General features: G+C 49.1%; 1 protein-coding gene across 1 annotated transcript; it reads left to right on the forward strand.

Annotated features, from left to right (window-relative positions):
* Nucleotides 1–509: 509 nt before the first annotated feature.
* LOC140407653 (organic solute transporter subunit alpha-like) lies at nt 510–21,170 on the forward strand. The gene is made up of 3 exons (XM_072494987.1): nt 510–651; nt 13,941–14,046; nt 20,894–21,170. Exons 1-3 carry the CDS (start codon nt 610–612, stop codon nt 21,100–21,102), a joined length of 357 nt encoding a protein of 118 aa, XP_072351088.1. The 5' UTR covers nt 510–609; the 3' UTR covers nt 21,103–21,170.
* Nucleotides 21,171–21,955: the final 785 nt, after the last annotated feature.

A 21,955-nucleotide genomic window follows, 5' to 3' on the forward strand; every position in this document is an offset into this window, starting at 1 on the left:
GTACAGCACGGGGTTAGATACAGAGTAAAGCTCCCTCTACACTGTCCCCACCAAACACTCCCAGGACAGGTACAGCACGGGGTTAGCTACAGAGTAAAGCTCCCTTTACCCTCTCCCCATCAAACACTCCCAGGACAGGTACAGCACGGGGTTAGATACGGAGTAAAATTCCCTCTACACTGTCCCCATCAAACACTCCCAGGACAGGTACAGCATGGAGTTAGATTCAGAGTAAAGCTCCCTCTACACTGTCCCCATCAAACACTCCCAGGACAGGTACAGCATGGGGTTAGATCCAGAGTAAAGCTCCCTCTACACTGTCCCCATCAAACACTCCCAGGACAGGTACAGCGCGGGGTTAGATACAGAGTAAAGCTCCCTCTACTGTCCCCATCAAACATTCCCAGGACAGCACAAAATGTCACTTCGAGACCTTATCCAGTTTTGAATCAAGTGTGTGGGAAATCTGACATGCCGCTTCTTTCTCTTGCATTATTGCCTCAGTTATCTTCAACGAGCATTTTCCTCTGGCTCAACCTGTTCCTGGGAGTGTCTACAATCCTTGGACTTTGGCCGGTGAATATCCTGTTCCGAGAGGCCAAACTCCACATGGCTAGTCAGAATCTGACAGCAAAGTTTGCTCTGTTCCAGGTGAGTGGGCCACAGCCACAAAGGTAAGTCCAGGGGTTGGGAATTGAAGGAAATAACCCAAGCCAGCAGCTGAAGTGATTAGGAGACGAGAGTCAAAGTTAGAGCAATGGAAGGAATGAGGGTTTTATTTTAAAGAACAATTGTTTGGTTCATTCATAGTTTGTGGGCTTTGCTGGCTAGGCCAATATTTGTTGCATGAACGTAGTTGAGTGTCTTGTAGCTGGTGGTGTTCCCCTGTGTCTGCTGCCCATGTCCTAAGTGATTAGAAGTTGCACATTTGGAAGGCCGTGCCTTACAGCCGTGCATCTTGTAGCTGGTACACTTGGCTGACACTGTGCATCAGTCATGGTGATTGAATGTTTAAAGCGGTGGATGAGGTACCAATGAAACGGGCTGCTTTGTGGCCAACTTCTTTTAGCCTTGTTGGAGCTGCACCCATCCAGGCAAGTGGAGAGTATTCCATCACACTGCTGACTTGTGCTTTGTAGATGGTGGACAGGCTCCGAGGAGTTAGGAGGTGAGTTACTCGACGTAGGATTCCCGGCCTCCGACCTGCCCCGGTAGCCACAGTATTTATATTGCTGATCCAGTTTAGTTTCTGATCAATGGTAACCCTCCGGATGTCGATAGTGGGGGATTCAGTGATGACAGTGGCACTGAACAGTCTTACAGAGGTCTGGTCAGCTCTCAACAGTGGCTAAGAGACTGAACCAGAGCCATAACTTTTTTAAGTTTTAAGATAGAACATAGAACATAGAACGATACAGCGCAGTACAGGCCCTTCGGCCCACGATGTTGCACCGAAACAAAAGATGATGCGGAAAGATCAATTCATTCCAGGAGTGATAATATAAGAAATAGGGCTTGGTTGTTTTATAGACAAACTTTATTGAGACAAAAGGCAGCTCAGTGATACAAGTAATAATAACCTATTATTATTGTCACAAGTAGGCTTACTGCAATGAAGTTCTGCGAAAATCCAAAAGTGATCCAGCAGATGTGATGTATTTGGATTTTCAGAAAGCCTTTGATAGGGGTCACGTAGGAGATTCAGGACTAAGGACGGGACATGTGGATTATAGTGGGGGAGGGGTCAGAGGCAGTGATGTTCCACAGGGATTAGTGCTGAGGCCACTATTGTTCACCATTTACATGGAGGATTTGGACTAATCATGAATATAAATGGTGAATGTGGTTAACGCAGGAGGACAGGGACAAATATACAGACCACATTCAGAAACCTACAGAATGGGCAGTCAATAGACAATTATAGAGAAGTGTGAGGTGGTACATTTTGGTCATGCTTGGAGAGTAAGTGTGTAAATGGGGGGCGGGGGGAAGGGGTGGGGGGGAAGAGAGGAGTAGAGGGATATGGGAGGAGTAGAGGGATATGGGAGGAGTAGAGGGATGTGGGAGGAGTGGAGGGATATGGGAGGAGTAGAGGGATATGGGAGGAATAGAGGGATATGGGAGGAGTAGAGGGATATGGGAGGAGTAGAAGGATATGGGAGGAGTAGAGGAATATGGGAGGAGTAGAGGGATATGGGAGGAGTAGAGGGATATGGGAGGAGTAGAGGGATATGGGAGGAGTAGAGGGATATGGGAGGAGTAGAGGGATATGGGAGGAGTAGAGGGATATGGGAGGAGTATAGGGATATGTGAGGAGTAGAGGGATATGGTAGGAGAAGAGGGATATGTGAGGAGTAGAGGGATATGGGAGGAGTAGAGGGATATGGGAGTGGGGGATATGTGAGGAGTAGAGGGAAATGGGAGTAGAGGGATATGTGAGGAGTAGAGGGATATGTGAGGAGTAGAGGGATATGGGAGGAGTAGAGGGATATGTGAGGAGTAGAGGGATATGTGAGGAGTAGAGGGATATGGGAGTAGAGGGATATGGGAGTAGTAGAGGGCTATGGGAGTAGAGGGATATGGGAGTAGAGGGATATGGGAGGAGTAGAGGGATATGTGAGGAGTAGAGGGATATGGGAGGAGTAGAGGGATATGGGAGGAGTAGATGGATATGGGAGGAGTAGAGGGATATGGGAGGAGTAGAGGGATATGTGAGGAGTAGAGGGATATGGGAGTAGGGGGGTATGGGAGGAGTAGAGGGATATCGGAGTAGAGGGGTATGGGAGGCATAGAGGGATATGGGAGGAGTAGAGGGATATGGGAGGAGTAGAGGGATATGGGAGTAGAGGGATATGGGAGGAGTAGGGGGATATGGGAGGAGTAGAGGGATGTGGGAGGAATAGAGGGATGTGGGAGGAGTAGAGGGATGTGGGAGGAATAGAGGGATGTGGGAGGAATAGAGGGATGTGGGAGGAGTAGAGGGATGTGGGAGGAATAGAGGGATGTGGGAGGAATAGAGGGATGTGGGAGGAGTAGAGGGATATGGGAGTAGAGGGATATGGGAGTAGAGGGATATGTGAGGAGTAGAGGGATATGGGAGTAGAGGGATATGGGAGTAGTGGGGTATGGGAGTAGAGGGATATGGGAGTAGAGGGATATGGGAGGAGTAGCGGGATATGGGAGTAGAGGGATATGGGAGTAGAGGGATATGTGAGGAGTAGAGGGATATGGGAGTAGAGGGATATGGGAGTAGAGGGATTTGGGAGTAGAGGGATATGGGAGGAGTAGAGGGATGTGGGAGGAATAGAGGGATGTGGGAGGAGTAGAGGGATGTGGGAGGAGTAGAGGGATGTGGGAGGAGTAGAGACATATGGGAGTAGAGAGATATGGGAGGAGTAGAGGGATGTGGGAGGAATAGAGGGATGTGGGAGGAGTAGAGAGATATGGGAGGAGTAGAGGGATATGGGAGGAGTAGAGGGATATGTGAGGAGTAGAGGGATATGGGAGTAGAGGGATATGGGAGGAGTAGAGGGATATGTGAGTAGAGGGATATGGGAGTAGAGGGATATGGGAGTAGCGGGATGTGAGGAGTAGAGGGATATGGGAGGAGTAGAGGGATATGTGAGGAGTAGAGGGATATGTGAGGAGTAGAGGGATATGTGAGGAGTAGAGGGATATGGGAGTAGAGGGATATGGGAGTATAGGGATATGGGAGGAGAAGACGGATATGGGAGGAGTAGAGGGATATGGGAAAAGTAGAGGGATATGGAAAGAGTAGAGGGATATGGGAGTAGAGGGATATGGGAGGCGTAGAGGGATATGGGAGACATAAAGGGATATGGGAGTAGTAGAGGGATATGTGAGGAGTAGAGGGATATGGGAATAGAGGGATATGGGAGTAGAGGGATATGTGAGGAGTAGAGGGATATGGGAGTAGAGGGATATGGGAGTAGAGGGATATGGGAGTAGAGGGATATGTGAGGAGTAGAGGGATATGTGAGGAGTAGAGGGGTATGGGAGTAGAGGGATATGGGAGTAGAGAGATATGGGAGGAGTAGAGGGATATAGGAGTAGAGGGATATGGGAGGAGTAGAGGGATATGGGAGTAGAGGGATATGGGAGGAGTAGAGGGATATGGGAGTAGAGGGATGTGGGAGGAGTAGAGGGATGTGGGAGGAATAGAGGGATATGGGAGTAGAGGGATATGGGAGTAGAGGGATATGTGAGGAGTAGAGGGATATGGGAGTAGAGGGATATGGGAGGAGTAGAGGGATATGTGAGGAGTAGAGGGATATGTGAGGAGTAGAGGGATATGTGAGGAGTAGAGGGATATGTGAGGAGTAGAGGGATATGGGAGTAGAGGGATATGGGAGTAGCGGGATATGTGAGGAGTAGAGGGATATGGGAGGAGTAGAGGGATATGGGTGTAGAGGGATATGGGAGTATAGGGATATGGGAGGAGAAGACGGATATGGGAGGAGTAGAGGGATATGGGAGTAGAGGGATATGGGAGGCGTAGAGGGATATGAGAGGAGTAGAGGGATATGGGAGTAGTAGAGGGATATGTGAGGAGTAGAGGGATATGGGAGTAGAGGGATATGGGAGTAGAGGGATATGGGAGTAGAGGGATATGTGAGGAGTAGAGGGATATGGGAGGAGTAGAGGGATATGTGAGGAGAAGAGGGATATGTGAGGAGAAGAGGGATATGTGAGGAGAAGAGGGATATGTGAAGAGTAGAGGGATATGGGAGTAGAGGGATATGGGATGCGTAGATGGATTTGGGAGGAGTAGAGGGATATGGGAGGAGTAGAGGGATATGGGAGGAGTAGAGGGATATGGGAGGAGTAGAGGGATATGTGAGGAGTAGAGGGATATGGGAGTAGGGGGGATATGGGAGGAGTAGAGGGATATGGGAGTAGAGGGGTATGGGAGGCATAGAGGGATATGGGAGGAGTAGAGGGATATGGGAGGAGTAGAGGGATATGGGAGTAGAGGGATATGGGAGGAGTAGGGGGATATGGGAGGAGTAGAGGGATGTGGGAGGAATAGAGGGATGTGGGAGGAGTAGAGGGATATGGGAGTAGAGGGATATGGGAGTAGAGGGATATGTGAGGAGTAGAGGGATATGGGAGTAGAGGGATATGGGAGTAGAGGGATATGGGAGTAGAGGGATATGGGAGGAGTAGAGGGATATGTGAGGAGTAGAGGGACATGTGAGGAGTAGAGGGATATGGGAGTAGAGGGATATGGGAGTAGCGGGATATGTGAGGAGTAGATGGATATGGGAGGAGTAGAGGGATATGGGTGTAGAGGGATATGGGAGTATAGGGATATGGGAGGAGAAGACGGATATGGGAGGAGTAGAGGGATATGGGAGTAGAGGGATATGGGAGGCGTAGAGGGATATGAGAGGAGTAGAGGGATATGGGAGTAGTAGAGGGATATGTGAGGAGTAGAGGGATATGGGAGTAGAGGGATATGGGAGTAGAGGGATATGGGAGTAGAGGGATATGTGAGGAGTAGAGGGATATGGGAGGAGTAGAGGGATATGTGAGGAGAAGAGGGATATGTGAGGAGAAGAGGGATATGTGAAGAGTAGAGGGATATGGGAGTAGAGGGATATGGGATGCGTAGATGGATTTGGGAGGAGTAGAGGGATATGGGAGGAGTAGAGGGATATGGGAGGAGTAGAGGGATATGGGAGGAGTAGAGGGATATGTGAGGAGTAGAGGGATATGGGAGTAGGGGTGTACGGGAGGAGTAGAGGGATATGGGAGTAGAGGGGTATGGGAGGCATAGAGGGATATGGGAGGAGTAGAGGGATATGGGAGGAGTAGAGGGATATGGGAGTAGAGGGATATGGGAGGAGTAGGGGGATATGGGAGGAGTAGAGGGATGTGGGAGGAATAGAGGGATGTGGGAGGAGTAGAGGGATGTGGGAGGAATAGAGGGATGTGGGAGGAATAGAGGGATGTGGGAGGAGTAGAGGGATGTGGGAGGAGTAGAGGGATATGGGAGGAGTAGAGGGATATGGGAGGAGTAGAGGGATATGGGAGGAGTATAGGGATATGTGAGGAGTAGAGGGATATGGTAGGAGAAGAGGGATATGTGAGGAGTAGAGGGATATGGGAGGAGTAGAGGGATATGGGAGTGGGGGATATGTGAGGAGTAGAGGGAAATGGGAGTAGAGGGATATGTGAGGAGTAGAGGGATATGTGAGGAGTAGAGGGATATGGGAGGAGTAGAGGGATATGTGAGGAGTAGAGGGATATGGGAGGAGTAGAGGGATATGGGAGTAGAGGGATATGGGAGTAGAGCGATATGGGAGGAGTAGAGGGATATGTGAGGAGTAGAGGGATATGGGAGGAGTAGAGGGATATGGGAGGAGTAGAGGGATATGGGAGGAGTAGAGGGATATGTGAGGAGTAGAGGGATATGGGAGTAGGGGGGTATGGGAGGAGTTGAGGGATATGGGAGGAGTAGAGGGATATGGGAGTAGAGGGATATGGGAGGAGTAGGGGGATATGGGAGGAGTAGAGGGATGTGGGAGGAATAGAGGGATGTGGGAGGAGTAGAGGGATGTGGGAGGAATAGAGGGATGTGGGAGGAATAGAGGGATGTGGGAGGAGTAGAGGGATATGGGAGTAGAGGGATATGGGAGTAGAGGGATATGTGAGGAGTAGAGGGATATGGGAGTAGAGGGATATGGGAGTAGTGGGGTATGGGAGTAGAGGGATATGGGAGTAGAGGGATATGGGAGGAGTAGCGGGATATGGGAGTAGAGGGATATGGGAGTAGAGGGATATGGGAGTAGAGGGATATGTGAGGAGTAGAGGGATATGGGAGTAGAGGGATATGGGAGTAGAGGGATTTGGGAGTAGAGGGATATGGGAGGAGTAGAGGGATGTGGGAGGAATAGAGGGATGTGGGAGGAATAGAGGGATGTGGGAGGAGTAGAGGGATGTGGGAGGAGTAGAGGGATGTGGGAGGAGTAGAGACATATGGGAGTAGAGAGATATGGGAGGAGTAGAGGGATGTGGGAGGAATAGAGGGATGTGGGAGGAGTAGAGAGATATGGGAGGAGTAGAGGGATATGGGAGGAGTAGAGGGATATGTGAGGAGTAGAGGGATATGGAAGTAGAGGGATATGGGAGGAGTAGAGGGATATGTGAGTAGAGGGATATGGGAGTAGAGGGATATGGGAGTAGCGGGATGTGAGGAGTAGAGGGATATGGGAGGAGTAGAGGGATATGTGAGGAGTAGAGGGATATGTGAGGAGTAGAGGGATATGTGAGGAGTAGAGGGATATGGGAGTAGAGGGATATGGGAGTATAGGGATATGGGAGGAGAAGACGGATATGGGAGGAGTAGAGGGATATGGGAAAAGTAGAGGGATATGGGAAGAGTAGAGGGATATGGGAAGAGTAGAGGGATATGGGAGGCGTAGAGGGATATGGGAGGCATAAAGGGATATGGGAGTAGTAGAGGGATATGTGAGGAGTAGAGGGATATGGGAATAGAGGGATATGGGAGTAGAGGGATATGTGAGGAGTAGAGGGATATGGGAGTAGAGGGATATGGGAGTAGAGGGATATGGGAGTAGAGGGATATGTGAGGAGTAGAGGGATATGTGAGGAGTAGAGGGGTATGGGAGTAGAGGGATATGGGAGTAGAGAGATATGGGAGGAGTAGAGGGATATAGGAGTAGAGGGATATGGGAGGAGTAGAGGGATATGGGAGTAGAGGGATATGGGAGGAGTAGAGGGATATGGGAGTAGAGGGATGTGGGAGGAGTAGAGGGATGTGGGAGGAATAGAGGGATGTGGGAGGAGTAGAGGGATATGGGAGTAGAGGGATATGGGAGTAGAGGGATATGTGAGGAGTAGAGGGATATGGGAGTAGAGGGATATGGGAGTAGAGGGATATGGGAGGAGTAGAGGGATATGTGAGGAGTAGAGGGATATGTGAGGAGTAGAGGGATATGGGAGTAGAGGGATATGGGAGTAGCGGGATATGTGAGGAGTAGAGGGATATGGGAGGAGTAGAGGGATATGGGTGTAGAGGGATATGGGAGTATAGGGATATGGGAGGAGAAGACGGATATGGGAGGAGTAGAGGGATATGGGAGTAGAGGGATATGGGAGGCGTAGAGGGATATGAGAGGAGTAGAGGGATATGGGAGTAGTAGAGGGATATGTGAGGAGTAGAGGGATATGGGAGTAGAGGGATATGGGAGTAGAGGGATATGGGAGTAGAGGGATATGGGAGTAGAGGGATATGTGAGGAGTAGAGGGATATGGGAGGAGTAGAGGGATATGTGAGGAGAAGAGGGATATGTGAGGAGAAGAGGGATATGTGAAGAGTAGAGGGATATGGGAGTAGAGGGATATGGGATGCGTAGATGGATTTGGGAGGAGTAGAGGGATATGGGAGGAGTAGAGGGATATGGGAGGAGTAGAGGGATATGGGAGGAGTAGAGGGATATGTGAGGAGTAGAGGGATATGGGAGTAGGGGGGATATGGGAGGAGTAGAGGGATATGGGAGTAGAGGGGTATGGGAGGCATAGAGGGATATGGGAGTAGAGGGATATGGGAGGAGTAGGGGGATATGGGAGGAGTAGAGGGATGTGGGAGGAATAGAGGGATGTGGGAGGAGTAGAGGGATGTGGGAGGAATAGAGGGATGTGGGAGGAATAGAGGGATGTGGGAGGAATAGAGGGATATGGGACTAGAGGGATATGGGAGTAGAGGGATATGTGAGGAGTAGAGGGATATGGGAGTAGAGGGATATGGGAGTAGTGGGGTATGGGAGTAGAGGGATATGGGAGTAGAGGGATATGGGAGGAGTAGCGGGATATGGGAGTAGAGGGATATGGGAGTAGAGGGATATGTGAGGAGTAGAGGGATATGGGAGTAGAGGGATATGGGAGTAGAGGGATATGGGAGTAGAGGGATATGGGAGGAGTAGAGGGATGTGGGAGGAATAGAGGGATGTGGGAGGAGTAGAGGGATGTGGGAGGAGTAGAGGGATGTGGGAGGAGTAGAGACATATGGGAGTAGAGAGATATGGGAGGAGTAGAGGGATGTGGGAGTAATAGAGGGATGTGGGAGGAGTAGAGAGATATGGGAGGCGTAGAGGGATATGGGAGGATTAGAGGGATATGTGAGGAGTAGAGGGATATGGGAGTAGAGGGATATGGGAGGAGAAGAGGGATATGTGAGTAGAGGGATATGGGAGTAGAGGGATATGGGAGTAGCGGGATGTGAGCAGTAGAGGGATATGGGAGGAGTAGAGGGATATGTGAGGAGTAGAGGGATATGTGAGGAGTAGAGGGATATGTGAGGAGTAGAGGGATATGGGAGTAGAGGGATATGGGAGTATAGGGATATGGGAGGAGAAGACGGATATGGGAGGAGTAGAGGGATATGGGAAAAGTAGAGGGATATGGGAAGAGTAGAGGGATATGGGAGTAGAGTGATATGGGAGGCGTAGAGGGATATGGGAGGCGTAAAGGGATATGGGAGTAGTAGAGGGATATGTGAGGAGTAGAGGGATATGGGAATAGAGGGATATGGGAGTAGAGGGATATGTGAGGAGTAGAGGGATATGGGAGTAGAGGGATATGGGAGTAGAGGGATATGGGAGTAGAGGGATATGTGAGGAGTAGAGGGATATGTGAGGAGTAGAGGGGTATGGGAGTAGAGGGATATGGGAGTAGAGAGATATGGGAGGAGTAGAGGGATATGGGAGGAGAGGGATATGGGAGGAGTAGAGGGATATGGGAGTAGAGGGATATGGGAGGAGTAGAGGGATATGGGAGTAGAGGGATGTGGGAGGAGTAGAGGGATGTGGGAGGAATAGAGGGATGTGGGAGGAGTAGAGGGATATGGGAGTAGAGGGATATGGGAGTAGAGGGCTATGTGAGGAGTAGAGGGATATGGGAGTAGAGGGATATGGGAGTAGAGGGATATGGGAGGAGTAGAGGGATATGTGAGGAGTAGAGGGATATGTGAGGAGTAGAGGGATATGGGAGTAGAGGGATATGGGAGTAGCGGGATATGTGAGGAGTAGAGGGATATGGGAGGAGTAGAGGGATATGGGTGTAGAGGGATATGGGAGTATAGGGATATGGGAGGAGAAGACGGATATGGGAGGAGTAGAGGGATATGGGAGTAGAGGGATATGGGAGGCGTAGAGGGATATATGAGGAGCAGAGGGATATGGGAGTAGTAGAGGGATATGTGAGGAGTAGAGGGATATGGGAGTAGAGGGATATGGGAGTAGAGGGATATGGGAGTAGAGGGATATGGGAGTAGAGGGATATGGGAGGAGTAGGGGATATGTGAGGAGTCGAGGGATATGGGAGGAGTAGAGGGATATGGGAGGAGTGGAGGGATGTGGGAGAAGTAGAGGGATGTGGGAGGAGTAGAGGGATATGGGAGGAGTAGAGGGATATGGGAGTAGAGGGATATGGGAGTAGTGGGGTATGGGAGTAGAGGGATATGGGAGTAGAGGGATATGGGAGGAGTAGCGGGATATGGGAGTAGAGGGATATGGGAGTAGAGGGATATGTGAGGAGTAGAGGGATATGGGAGTAGAGGGATATGGGAGTAGAGGGATATGGGAGTAGAGGGATATGGGAGGAGTAGAGGGATGTGGGAGGAATAGAGGGATGTGGGAGGAGTAGAGAGATATGGGAGGCGTAGAGGGATATGGGAGGATTAGAGGGATATGTGAGGAGTAGAGGGATATGGGAGTAGAGGGATATGGGAGGAGTAGAGGGATATGTGAGTAGAGGGATATGGGAGTAGAGGGATATGGGAGTAGCGGGATGTGAGGAGTAGAGGGATATGGGAGGAGTAGAGGGATATGTGAGGAGTAGAGGGATATGTGAGGAGTAGAGGGATATGTGAGGAGTAGAGGGATATGGGAGTAGAGGGATATGGGAGTATAGGGATATGGGAGGAGAAGACGGATATGGGAAAAGTAGAGGGATATGGGAAGAGTAGAGGGATATGGGAAGAGTAGAGGGATATGGGAGTAGAGTGATATGGGAGGCGTAGAGGGATATGGGAGGCGTAAAGGGATATGGGAGTAGTAGAGGGATATGTGAGGAGTAGAGGGATATGGGAATAGAGGGATATGGGAGTAGAGGGATATGTGAGGAGTAGAGGGATATGGGAGTAGAGGGATATGGGAGTAGAGGGATATGGGAGTAGAGGGATATGTGAGGAGTAGAGGGATATGTGAGGAGTAGAGGGGTATGGGAGTAGAGGGATATGGGAGTAGAGAGATATGGGAGGAGTAGAGGGATATGGGAGTAGAGGGATATGGGAGGAGTAGAGGGATATGGGAGTAGAGGGATATGGGAGGAGTAGAGGGATATGGGAGTAGAGGGATGTGGGAGGAGTAGAGGGATGTGGGAGGAATAGAGGGATGTGGGAGGAGTAGAGGGATATGGGAGTAGAGGGATATGGGAGTAGAGGGCTATGTGAGGAGTAGAGGGATATGGGAGTAGAGGGATATGGGAGTAGAGGGATATGGGAGGAGTAGAGGGATATGTGAGGAGTAGAGGGATATGTGAGGAGTAGAGGGATATGGGAGTAGAGGGATATGGGAGTAGAGGGATATGTGAGGAGTAGAGGGATATGGGAGGAGTAGAGGGATATGGGTGTAGAGGGATATGGGAGTATAGGGATATGGGAGGAGAAGACGGATATGGGCGGAGTAGAGGGATTTGGGAGTAGAGGGATATGGGAGGCGTAGAGGGATATATGAGGAGCAGAGGGATATGGGAGTAGTAGAGGGATATGTGAGGAGTAGAGGGATATGGGAGTAGAGGGATATGGGAGTAGAGGGATATGGGAGTAGAGGGATATGGGAGTAGAGGGATATGGGAGGAGTAGGGGGATATGTGAGGAGTCGAGGGATATGGGAGGAGTAGAGGGATATGGGAGGAGTGGAGGGATGTGGGAGGAGTAGAGGGATGTGGGAGGAGTAGAGGGATATGGGAGGAGTAGAGGGATATGGGAGGAGTAGAGGGATGTGGGTGGAGTAGAGGGATGTGGGTGGAGTAGAGGGATATGGGAGGAGTAGAAGGATATGGGAGGAGTAGAGAGATATAGGAGGAGTAGAGAGATGTGGGAGGAGTAGAGTGATATGGGAGGAGTAGAGGGATATGGGAGGAGTAGAGGGATATGGGAGGAGTAGAGGGATGTGTGAGGAGTAGAGGGATACGGGAGGAGTAGAGGGATACGGGAGGAGTAGAGGGATACGGGAGGAGTAGAGAGATACGGGAGGAGTAGAGTGATATGGGAGGAGTAGAGGGATATGGGAGGAGTAGGGGGATATGGGAGGAATAGAGGGATATGGGAGGAATAGAGGGATATGGGAGGAATAGTGGGATATGTGAGGAGTAGAGGGATGTGGGAGTAGAGGAATATGGGAGGAGTAGAGGGATGTGTGAGGAGTAGAGGGATAAGGGAGGAGTAGAGGGATGTGTGAGGAGTAGAGGGATAAGGGAGGAGTAGAGGGATATGGGAGGAATAGTGGGATATGGGAGGAGTAGAGGGATATGGGAGCACGGATACACAAAAGTAGTGATACAAATTGATAGTGCCATAAAAAAGCAAACAAAACCCTCGGGATAGACTACTCATTGCATCATGTGACCTCCATCGAAAAGTAGATAGGTCATGTTAACCTTGGAATTCAGTTAGACAACACAGTGTCTCGTGTTTTACCATGTATCATGCAGGGCCAGTTTAGTTCACTAGGCTGGACAGCTGACCCATGATGCAGAGCGGGGCCAGCAACGCGGCTTCAATTCCCATAAAGGCTTATGGGATTAATCATGAAGGTCTCAACCTCGCCCCTCACCTGAGATGTGGTGACCCTCAGCTTAAATCACCACCAGTCAGCTCTCTCCCCTCAAAGGGCAAAGCAGCCTACGGTCACCTGGGACTATGGTGACTTTATCTTTAGCTTACGATGCATCGTGCAGTCTAAAATAAAAATGAGTTAGTTACAAGTAATTCAGGAGAAACGTCTTTGCCCAAAGAGTGGTGAGAAAGTGGAACTCACTACCCCAGGGAGTAAATGAGGTGGATAGTATGGGAGCAAGGAAGGTCTTGTAGCACAGTGGGTGGCGTCCGTGCAGTGCACTCTGGGGTAGAAGCTCCAGGTTCAAGTCCCATTCCAGGACTTGATGACTAAGGAAGGTACCTTTGTAGTGTGGCCAAAACAGGTCGAGTATCAACCTGCAAACCCTTCCAGCACACACCAGGGGCAGGTTCCTGGGAGAGATTCCTGGTCAGCCATGGAATGGAAAGAAATTGCAGCCTTGACCATCTCGATCCATAGCTCCAGGGTGCAACATGCTGTAAAAGTGTACGTTGCCACAGCAACTCGGACTCCTTCGGGAGCTGGCTGTGTCACATCTGCGGGACAGCCAGTGTGGATCAGGTTGGTGCCAATAGCTTGGAGCACCCATTGCCTCAAGTCGCCTACCCATGATGGAGACGGTGATGGGTTTGAGGGGAAGTTGGATAAACACTGCGGTCAAAGGAATGGCCTATTCCTGAGCTTTAGGTTGACTAAATTCTAGGTGGCTAGCACTGTGGTCTCCAAGCTCAAAGGTCGTGGCTTCAAGTCCCTACTGCAGAGATTTGAACCCATCATCCAGGCCAACACTCTCAATGCAATTCTGAGAAGACCTGCACTTCCGGAAGTGCCATCTTTGGGGGGAGACATTAAACTGGAGCCACGCTCACCTCTCGAGTAGATGTAAAAATTACCATCGCCACAATTCGAAGAATAGCAGGGGAACTCTTCCCAATGACATGGGTCAAACTTTAATCAAAATCTATCTGCTCCTTCCAAGAGATTCACTATCTCCCAATCCTTTCTCACACTCTTTTCCTTTCTTGCATTTCTCAGGCAATCCTGATCCTGTCCTCGCTGCAGAATTCAATCATTGGAACGCTGGCTGGGGCTGGGAACATCCGTTGTGCTCCTCCATACTCTGCAAGGACCAGAGGCCAACGTAAGTACTTCAACCTGGTATAGCGCAACTACCCTGGAGAGTAGTAGGCCTTGTGGGGGCAGGGTGGATGATACGAGTAGTGAGCTAGTGTACTCTTGGCCAGGACATCATTTCCCCTCGCCCCCCCCCTTCCATAAACTTCAGCTGATTAATACTCTGCTGCCAGTAAACAAATTGACACCCAGTCCCATTCCCCCATCACGCCCCATGACTCACTGACCTAAGCTGCCTTTCGCAACGGCAATGCTTCCATTGAAACATTCTCCTCGTTTTCAGATCTTTCCATGGTCTCGGCCTGTCTCTATGACCTCCTCCAGCCCCCCAACCCTCAAAGATCTCTGCACCCCTCTCGCACACTCCCGATTTTCATCACTCCAGCATTGGCAGCTGTGCCTTCTGCTGCCAGGGTCTTGAACTCTAAAATTTCCTCCCTAAACCTCTCCTCTTTTAAAGCACACATTTAACTGCCTTAGGAGTCTGGTACAGCCGGAAAAACCAGGCGCAAAACCATCTGAAGAAATAGTGGACATTTTGCCGGGTCACTATTCATCATAACCAACCTTTAGTCATTGCAGAAAAGTTCAGGTTTCATAAGCTCAACAAAGATGAAGGTGAATCATTCACACAGTTTGTAGCTTCCCTAAAAAGACTGGTCAAACACTGCCTGGGGTTGTTTTCTTGTAACAGAGAAGGTTAAAGGGGACTTGATTGAGGTGTACAAAATTTAAAAGTACCCAATTATTGTTTTCCAATTTAGCGTGGCCAATCCACCTACCCTGTACATCTATAATAATAATCTTTATTACTGTCACAAGTATGCAGCAGTGCTAACCACTGTGCCGCCCTTAGGTGTACAACATTATGAAGGACATAGATAGGGTAGATGGGTAGAGGCTGTTCCCCTTAGTTGAGGGATCAATAACAAGGGGGCATAGATTTAGGAAAAACGTAACCGCAGAATAGGCGAAGTGTACTAGAAGTGATCCAGTACTGTCAGAGGCTACGAACATGGTGCTTCAAGACAAGACTCCCCAAAGACTTGAGTTACCCGTAGAAGCAGGCTGTCTTGAGGTGGCATGGAGGCAAGGGGTTGCTGACTCACAGAGCCAGGGACCGGTTCAATTCCAATCTTGGATGACTGCGTGGAGTTTGCACTTTCTCCCCGAGTCTCTGTGGGTTTCCTCCCACAGTCCAAAGGTGTGCAGGTTAGGTGGATTGGTCGTGATAAATTGCCCTTAGTGTCCAAAGGTTAGGTGGGGTTATGGGGCGGGGGGGCAGAGTTGGTGCAGACCCGATGGGTTGAACGACCTCCTTGTGCCTCTGTAGGAATACTACGAATTGTCTCCTCTGGGGAAAGAAAGTCATCATTTCACCATCATTAAGAAAATGTCGATTAATCCAATGACACAAAGGCCACTGTGGTATTGTAAGGTTGAAGGAGATCAAGGGTTTTATTTTTGGTGGTTGTGGCTAGATGCCAAAATTGTTAAGTTGGGAACGTATTCGGCTCGAGCACAAGTGCGGCAACTGCCGCCATTAGCCCTGTTGCACCTGTGGGAATGGCCAGAAGAGGCCTGGCAACGATACATGGTGATTACACCAGCGCACGCTTCTCATTGTACTCGACACTCACTCAAAATGACCTGAAGTTGCCATCATGAAGATAACGTCATCGGAGAAATAGTTGAGAGATTGGGTGAAATCTTCAGCAGATTTGGTTAGCCTGAACAACTGGCGAGTGATAATGGGCCGCAGTTCATATCTCAAGAGTTCATAAATTACTTGAAGGAGAACGGAATTCAACACAGCTGGTCCGCTCCTCATTACCCAGCCACTAATAGGCTGGCAGATGTTCTGTACAGAGGATGAAACAGTTGCTAAAGTTAACCAGAGAACAAGGTTCATTGACTAAATGTTTGAGTCAATTCCTGCTCTCGTACAGGAAAACTGCACAATCGACAACCCAACTTTCTCCAGTGGTAGCCAATGGTTAAACGTCAACCACACACAGCATTCGATTTGCTAAAACCACCCAAGACAAAAGAAATTGTGGAGAGAAAGCAGCAGGATCAGGTCACACGGTGGGAGAACAAGGCAAAATGTTGTGTTTTTCACCAGGGTCAAGAGGTTCTTGCGAGAAATTATACCACAAGTGAAAAGTGGATTCCTGCCACCATCTTAGCACAGACAAACCCGTCTCCGACACCATACAAACCCACTGTACAAAACCCCTACACTAGAACATAGAACATAGTGCAGAATAAATATAATGATCGCTTATTGTCACAAGTAGGCTACAATGAAGTTACTGTGAAAAGCCCCTTTTGCAAACAGGCCATTCGGCCCATCGAGTCTGCACCGACCCACTTAAGCCCTCACTTCCACCCTATCCCTGTAACCCAATAACCCCTCCTAACCTTTTCGGTCACGAAGGGCAATTTATCACGGCCAATCCACCTAACCTGCACATTTTGGACTGTGGGAGGAAACCGGAGCACCCGGAGGAAACCCACGCAGACACGGCGAGAACGTGCAGACTCCGCACAGACAGTGACCCAGCGAGGAATCGAACCTGGGACCCTGGCGCTGTGAAGCCACAGTGTGCTACCACTTGTGCTACCGTGCTGCTCACGTTAGGTGGGGTTGCTGGGTTACGGGGATAGGGTGGAGGTGTGGGCTTAGATTGGATGCTCTTTCCAAGGGCCGGTGCAGACTCAATGGGCCAAATGGCCTCGTCCTGCACTGTAAATTCTATGATATGTAATATGGAGAAGACATGCCGATCAACGTTTGCCAACAAGAACCAATCCACCAGAGGAAGAACCGGCATAGAATCCAAATCCAGCTGTGCCAAGAGATGACCTGGACTTCCCTGACACTAACCAAACAAATTTGAGAGAACCGCTCAATTGCGAATCCAACACCAAGTCAACCTGAGATCACTACGTCAACTCCAGTTAAGATAACCACTGCCGAGGCTCACACCAAGCCAAAGACACCAGAAGTTGCAGCAAGCACTAAAAAGCAGACGCTGGAGGTTTGCCGACAGCCACACAGAGAATGACGGCCTCCGGAATGTCTGATGTACTGAGTGTTGTTGATTGATTGTTCGTGTTGCTCACTGATTGTTAATGTTACAAAGCAGCCTCGAAGCTGGTCAGGGGCACTTTAACAGAACGATTGCGTGACGTCATCGGAGATGATGATGTCATTGACCATTTGCGCAAGTAAACGGACAATCTAACATCAGAGCCTGTAGTGTTCAGTGTTTTTCAAACTTTTTTCCCGGGAACCGCTTTTGGCAACTGGCACACCTTCAGGACCCATGCCGGCCGACCTTTGTGACACACATCATGTTCACTTACCTTTTTATTGAGAAAGGGGAGCATGCTTTGTCCTCACAATCTCACTGAAATCCAGTTGAAAGGAGCAGAGGGCAATGCGTGAAACAGGTGCAGACTTCAGCCAGTTTCTTTGTGCTGTCTTCAGCTTTATGAAAACAAAAAATCCAACCTCACAAACGTAGGTCATCGTGAAGGGCTATAGCATCGAAAATCATGGACTTCAGGAAGCGAGGTGTTGTACACACCCGTGTCTGCATCAATGGTGCCGAGGTGGAGATGGTTGACAGCTTCAAATTCCTAGGGGTGCACATCACCAACAATCTGTCCTGGTCCACCCACGTCGAAGCTATGACCAGGAAAGCACAACAGCGCCTATACTTCCTCAGGAAACTAAGGAAATTCAGCACGTCCACATCGACCCTCCAAGCCTGAGCTGATCATAATGCCCTAACTAAAAATGTCCTTTTCATGTATGGAACGATCTGCTGATCTGCACACAGAACAATACTTTTCACTGTACCTCGGTATACGGGACACTAAATAAATCTCAATTTAAATGCTTGTACTCAGCACTGGATACTCCTGGGAGTTGCTACACCAGAATGCTGACATCCTTGTAGCTTTTGGTACATTTTTAATGTGGTATCACAGGTCAGCAACAGCAGTGTAGTCTTTTAATTTGGAGTCAGCTCAAGTTAGTAACTGACTCTGGGGTCTCACCCTCTAAATAGATTTTTCACATACTACCTCTCTTTCAAATTCTGAAACTTCTCTTATTTGCCAGTACTTCCCAGCACATAACACACATGGCCTTTGCCTCCTTATTTGCATCGCCACAACGGACAAAACCATGCCTCAAGAAATCATCTTTATACTCCTTTATTCCGAGTTAAGTTTATTTTTTCAGGTCTTTAACCAGAGGTCTTGGAGCTCTAACACTACAACTGCTCTGTCCTGCGCTGGACTCTCCTGGGCAGCGCTCTCCAGCAGATTCTGTTGTGAGATCCTCTCCAATGAGTAAACTGCCCATTTGAGTCTCTGGCCATTCCTTACTTTAAAAAAAAAACCCCCATTGATCTTCACAGTTCGCTTGCCTTGCTTGCCCTCAGTTGCAAAATTGAAGCAACTCCACTCCCAGCTTTGACGCCAAAGGTACATGCTGCTTCACATCAATTCAAAGTGCAGATCACGTGAACTACTCTCTGCTACAGCTTCTGGCCAGAAGAATTCAGCCTAACCTGCATCTCCATCACAAAGGCAGCAGCAATTCGCCATGTAAAAGCCAGTAGCGGGTGTTCGGAACTTCTCTCGCGATTGGGACCACCGCAGGAACGATTGCTCTGCGACCCTCCCAACGCCCACCCACCCACGGGTCACGACCTCGAGTTTGAAAATCCTTACTCGAAGTAAAGCTCTATGCTTTGGCTGAACCTTCGAGCCCTACGGACGCAATCTTGAATCCACCATACCCTTGGTCCCCGCTCAATATTCAGAAGAATACTGGCTGATTCCCACCCCATATGCATGCATGCCAAAAACCTCAACCTGGGGGTTAGGAGACAAATCACAGCCCCCGTCCCCATTGAAAACAAGTTAGCCAAGCAGAGGTCAGGGCTCAAGCTTGGGGTATCCTGTCCCTGCAGTTCTGCACATTAAACAGTCCACTTTATTGACTGACCCTCAATAGACAGTGTGTTAGAAACAGGAAGAAACCATTAGATTGGATCATGGCTGACCTATCTTCAGTCCAGTAACTCAGCTTAGTTCCGTAACACTTAAATAGCAACAAATGGTACAGAAATGTTCAGTTGACAACCTCCCCCCCGCCCCCCTTTCCCAAGGCTTGGGGGGGAGACAATTGAAGAATATTCCACTAACCGATGTGGAGAAATGCTTGCTGCTATCATGCCTAAATATCCTGGCTCTTTAACCTTCTCAACCCTCCTGGCAGAGAAAATAGTTTCTCTCCACGAATCCAGGAATCATTTCACCACGCTGGCATTTTCCTCATGATTAATGAGATATGGAACTGAAAATTATTTACCCTGCACAAGCCACGCTGGCCTGTCACCTGGTGGTAATGTCATTGCCCCAGTAATCTGGAGATTCAGGCTAATGCTCTGGGGATATGGGTTCAAATCCCAACACCGCAGCACAAATAAATCTTGAATATAAAGCCCATCTGCGTAATGGTGACCATGACATCGATTGTTGTAAAAACCCATCTGGTTCACTAATGCCCCTTTAGGGAAGGAAATCTGCTGCCCTTATCTGGTCTGGCCTGCATGTGACTCCAGACCCACAGGGAAGTGGTTGACTCTTAACTATCTTCTGAAATGGCCGAGCGATCCACTCGATCCAAGGGCAATTACGGATGGGCAACAAATTCCCGTACCAGCCTCCCCGAACAGGCGCCGGAATGTGGCGACTAGGGGCTTTTCACTGTAACTTCATTGAAGCCTACTTGTGACAATAAGCGATTTTCATTTCATTTTTATTGTTCAAATGCTGGCCCAGCCAATCTCACTTCAGGAATATTGCCCTGGGAGGAAATGCTGCGGCGATTCAATAATAATAATAATAATAATAGCTTGTCATAAGTAGGCTTCAATTAAGTTAATGTGAAAAGCCCCTAGTCACCACATTCTGGCGCCTGTTCGGGGAGGCCGGTACGGGAATTGAACCCACGCTGCCTCCTTGTTCTGCATTACAAGCCAGCTGTTTAGCCCAGTGTGCTAAACCAGCCCACTGGAATGACACACTGCACGGAGTCAAATTCTGAGTTCAGGAATAAGGATGTTGGAATTGAGGTTGTTAAAAGTTGATTTGAGAAGTTAATTGGATGGACAAATAGAAACTGTTTCCTCTGGTAGAGGAATTAAAAAATTTAAATTTAGAGTGGTGATATCAGGAAGTATTTCCTCACATGAATCGGTGGAAATCTGAAATTCTCTTTCCCATAGTTATTGGAAGTCAATGGACAAAACTGAGATTGGAGGAACCAAGAGGGGTAGATTATCATAGAATTTACAGTGCTGAAGGAGGCCATTCGGCCCATCGAGTCTGTACCGGCTCTTGGAAAGAGCACCCTACCCAAGGTCAACATCTCCACCCTATCCCCATAACCCAGTAACCCCACCTAACACTAAGGGCAATTTTGGACACTAAGGGCAATTTATCATGGCCAATCCACCTAACCTGCACATCTTTGGACTGTGGGAGGAACCGGAGCACCCGGAGGAAACCCACGCACACACGGGGAGGATGTGCAGACTCCGCACAGACAGTGACCCAAGCCGGAATCGAACCTGGGACCCTGGAGCTGTGAAGCAATTGTGCTATCCGCAATGCTACCGTTGAGATACAGATCAGCCATGATCCAACTGAATTGGTGGGACAGTTGAGGGACTGAATAGCTGACTTCTATTCTTCATCACCTTATCTCGAAACTGTTTCGTTGCTTTGCATGGATGGTAATTCCAGAACCTTCTATTCCTTCACAGTCATGAACAACCAGCTGCTAATTATAGAGATGTTCTTTGTTGGAGTGCTGACACAAGCGTCCTACAGGAAGAAGGATGATCGACCAGGTTACAGAGCATTGGACACAGCCCAACCCAAACAGGAGAAGAGAGGTTCTCAAACACCAGAAAATAGCAGCAACCAGGTCACCCCTTCACCTGGGGATGTAGGACAACGCTGTAATCTGTAAACGCTGGGGGCACTGATAACCTCAAATTGAACCCCTCCAAAAAACTTGAATTAAAATGTACAATTTTACATGAAGTTCCTTTAAAAGTGTAGCACACCCTCACACCCAAGTCAGAGGTTCAAACCCAGCTCTTTAGATTTGAGCGCATAATCTATCCTGGCAGTCCCCAATACTAAGTGAGTGCTGAACTGCTTTGCTCTTCGTGTCGTGGTCAGTGTAATCCCTGAACCATCCTCAAATGTCATCATAGAATCTTACAGCCTCTCGGCATCCACTCTGCCAAACCCTGTCAAGCATTTTATGTTGCAATGTTATCACCTCTCATTCATCTGAATGTCAAAGAACGTTGGCCCATGCTACTCTACTGCCCCTTGTAGGACAACCATGGTAGCACAGTGGGTAGTACTGTTGCCTCACAGCTCCAGGGTTCCAGGTTCGGTTCCCGGCTTGGGTCACTGTCTGTGCGGGGTCTGCACATTCTCCCCGTGTCTGCGTGGGTTTCCTCCGGCTACCTCCCACATCCCCAAAGACGTGCTGTTAGGAAATTTGGGCAATCTGAATTCTCCCTCTGTGTACCCAAACAGGCGCCGGAATGTGGCGACTCGGAGATTTTCGCAGTAACTTCATTGCAGTGTTAATGTAAGCCTACTTGTGACAATGAAGATGATTTTTTATAAAACTCCCCCATCCCAGTTCCTCCAGACTTGGGGGTGGGGGGAAAGAGTTGGTTGGGACAGGCTTGGACCCTGAAGAGCCGTTAGCAAAGCGCCCAAGGAACCTGTAACTCAAGCAAATACCATTGAAAAATAACACAACGATTTGACAGAAGAGAAAAGGGACACAAGGCAGAGGG

The sequence above is a fragment of the Scyliorhinus torazame genome, unplaced genomic scaffold (assembly GCF_047496885.1).
Source record: "Scyliorhinus torazame isolate Kashiwa2021f unplaced genomic scaffold, sScyTor2.1 scaffold_1749, whole genome shotgun sequence".
Lineage (NCBI taxonomy): Eukaryota > Metazoa > Chordata > Chondrichthyes > Carcharhiniformes > Scyliorhinidae > Scyliorhinus > Scyliorhinus torazame.

Excerpts from the sequence above, each read along its gene's own strand:
- LOC140407653 (XM_072494987.1), top strand. The coding sequence starts at position 610 with ATGGCTAGTCAGAATCTGACAGCAAAGTTTGCTCTGTTCCAG. Across the intron at positions 652-13,940 it reads CAAAGTTTGCTCTGTTCCAG|GCAATCCTGATCCTGTCCTC; the intron begins GTGAGTGGGCCA and ends TGCATTTCTCAG. Across the intron at positions 14,047-20,893 it reads TGCAAGGACCAGAGGCCAAC|TCATGAACAACCAGCTGCTA; the intron begins GTAAGTACTTCA and ends ATTCCTTCACAG.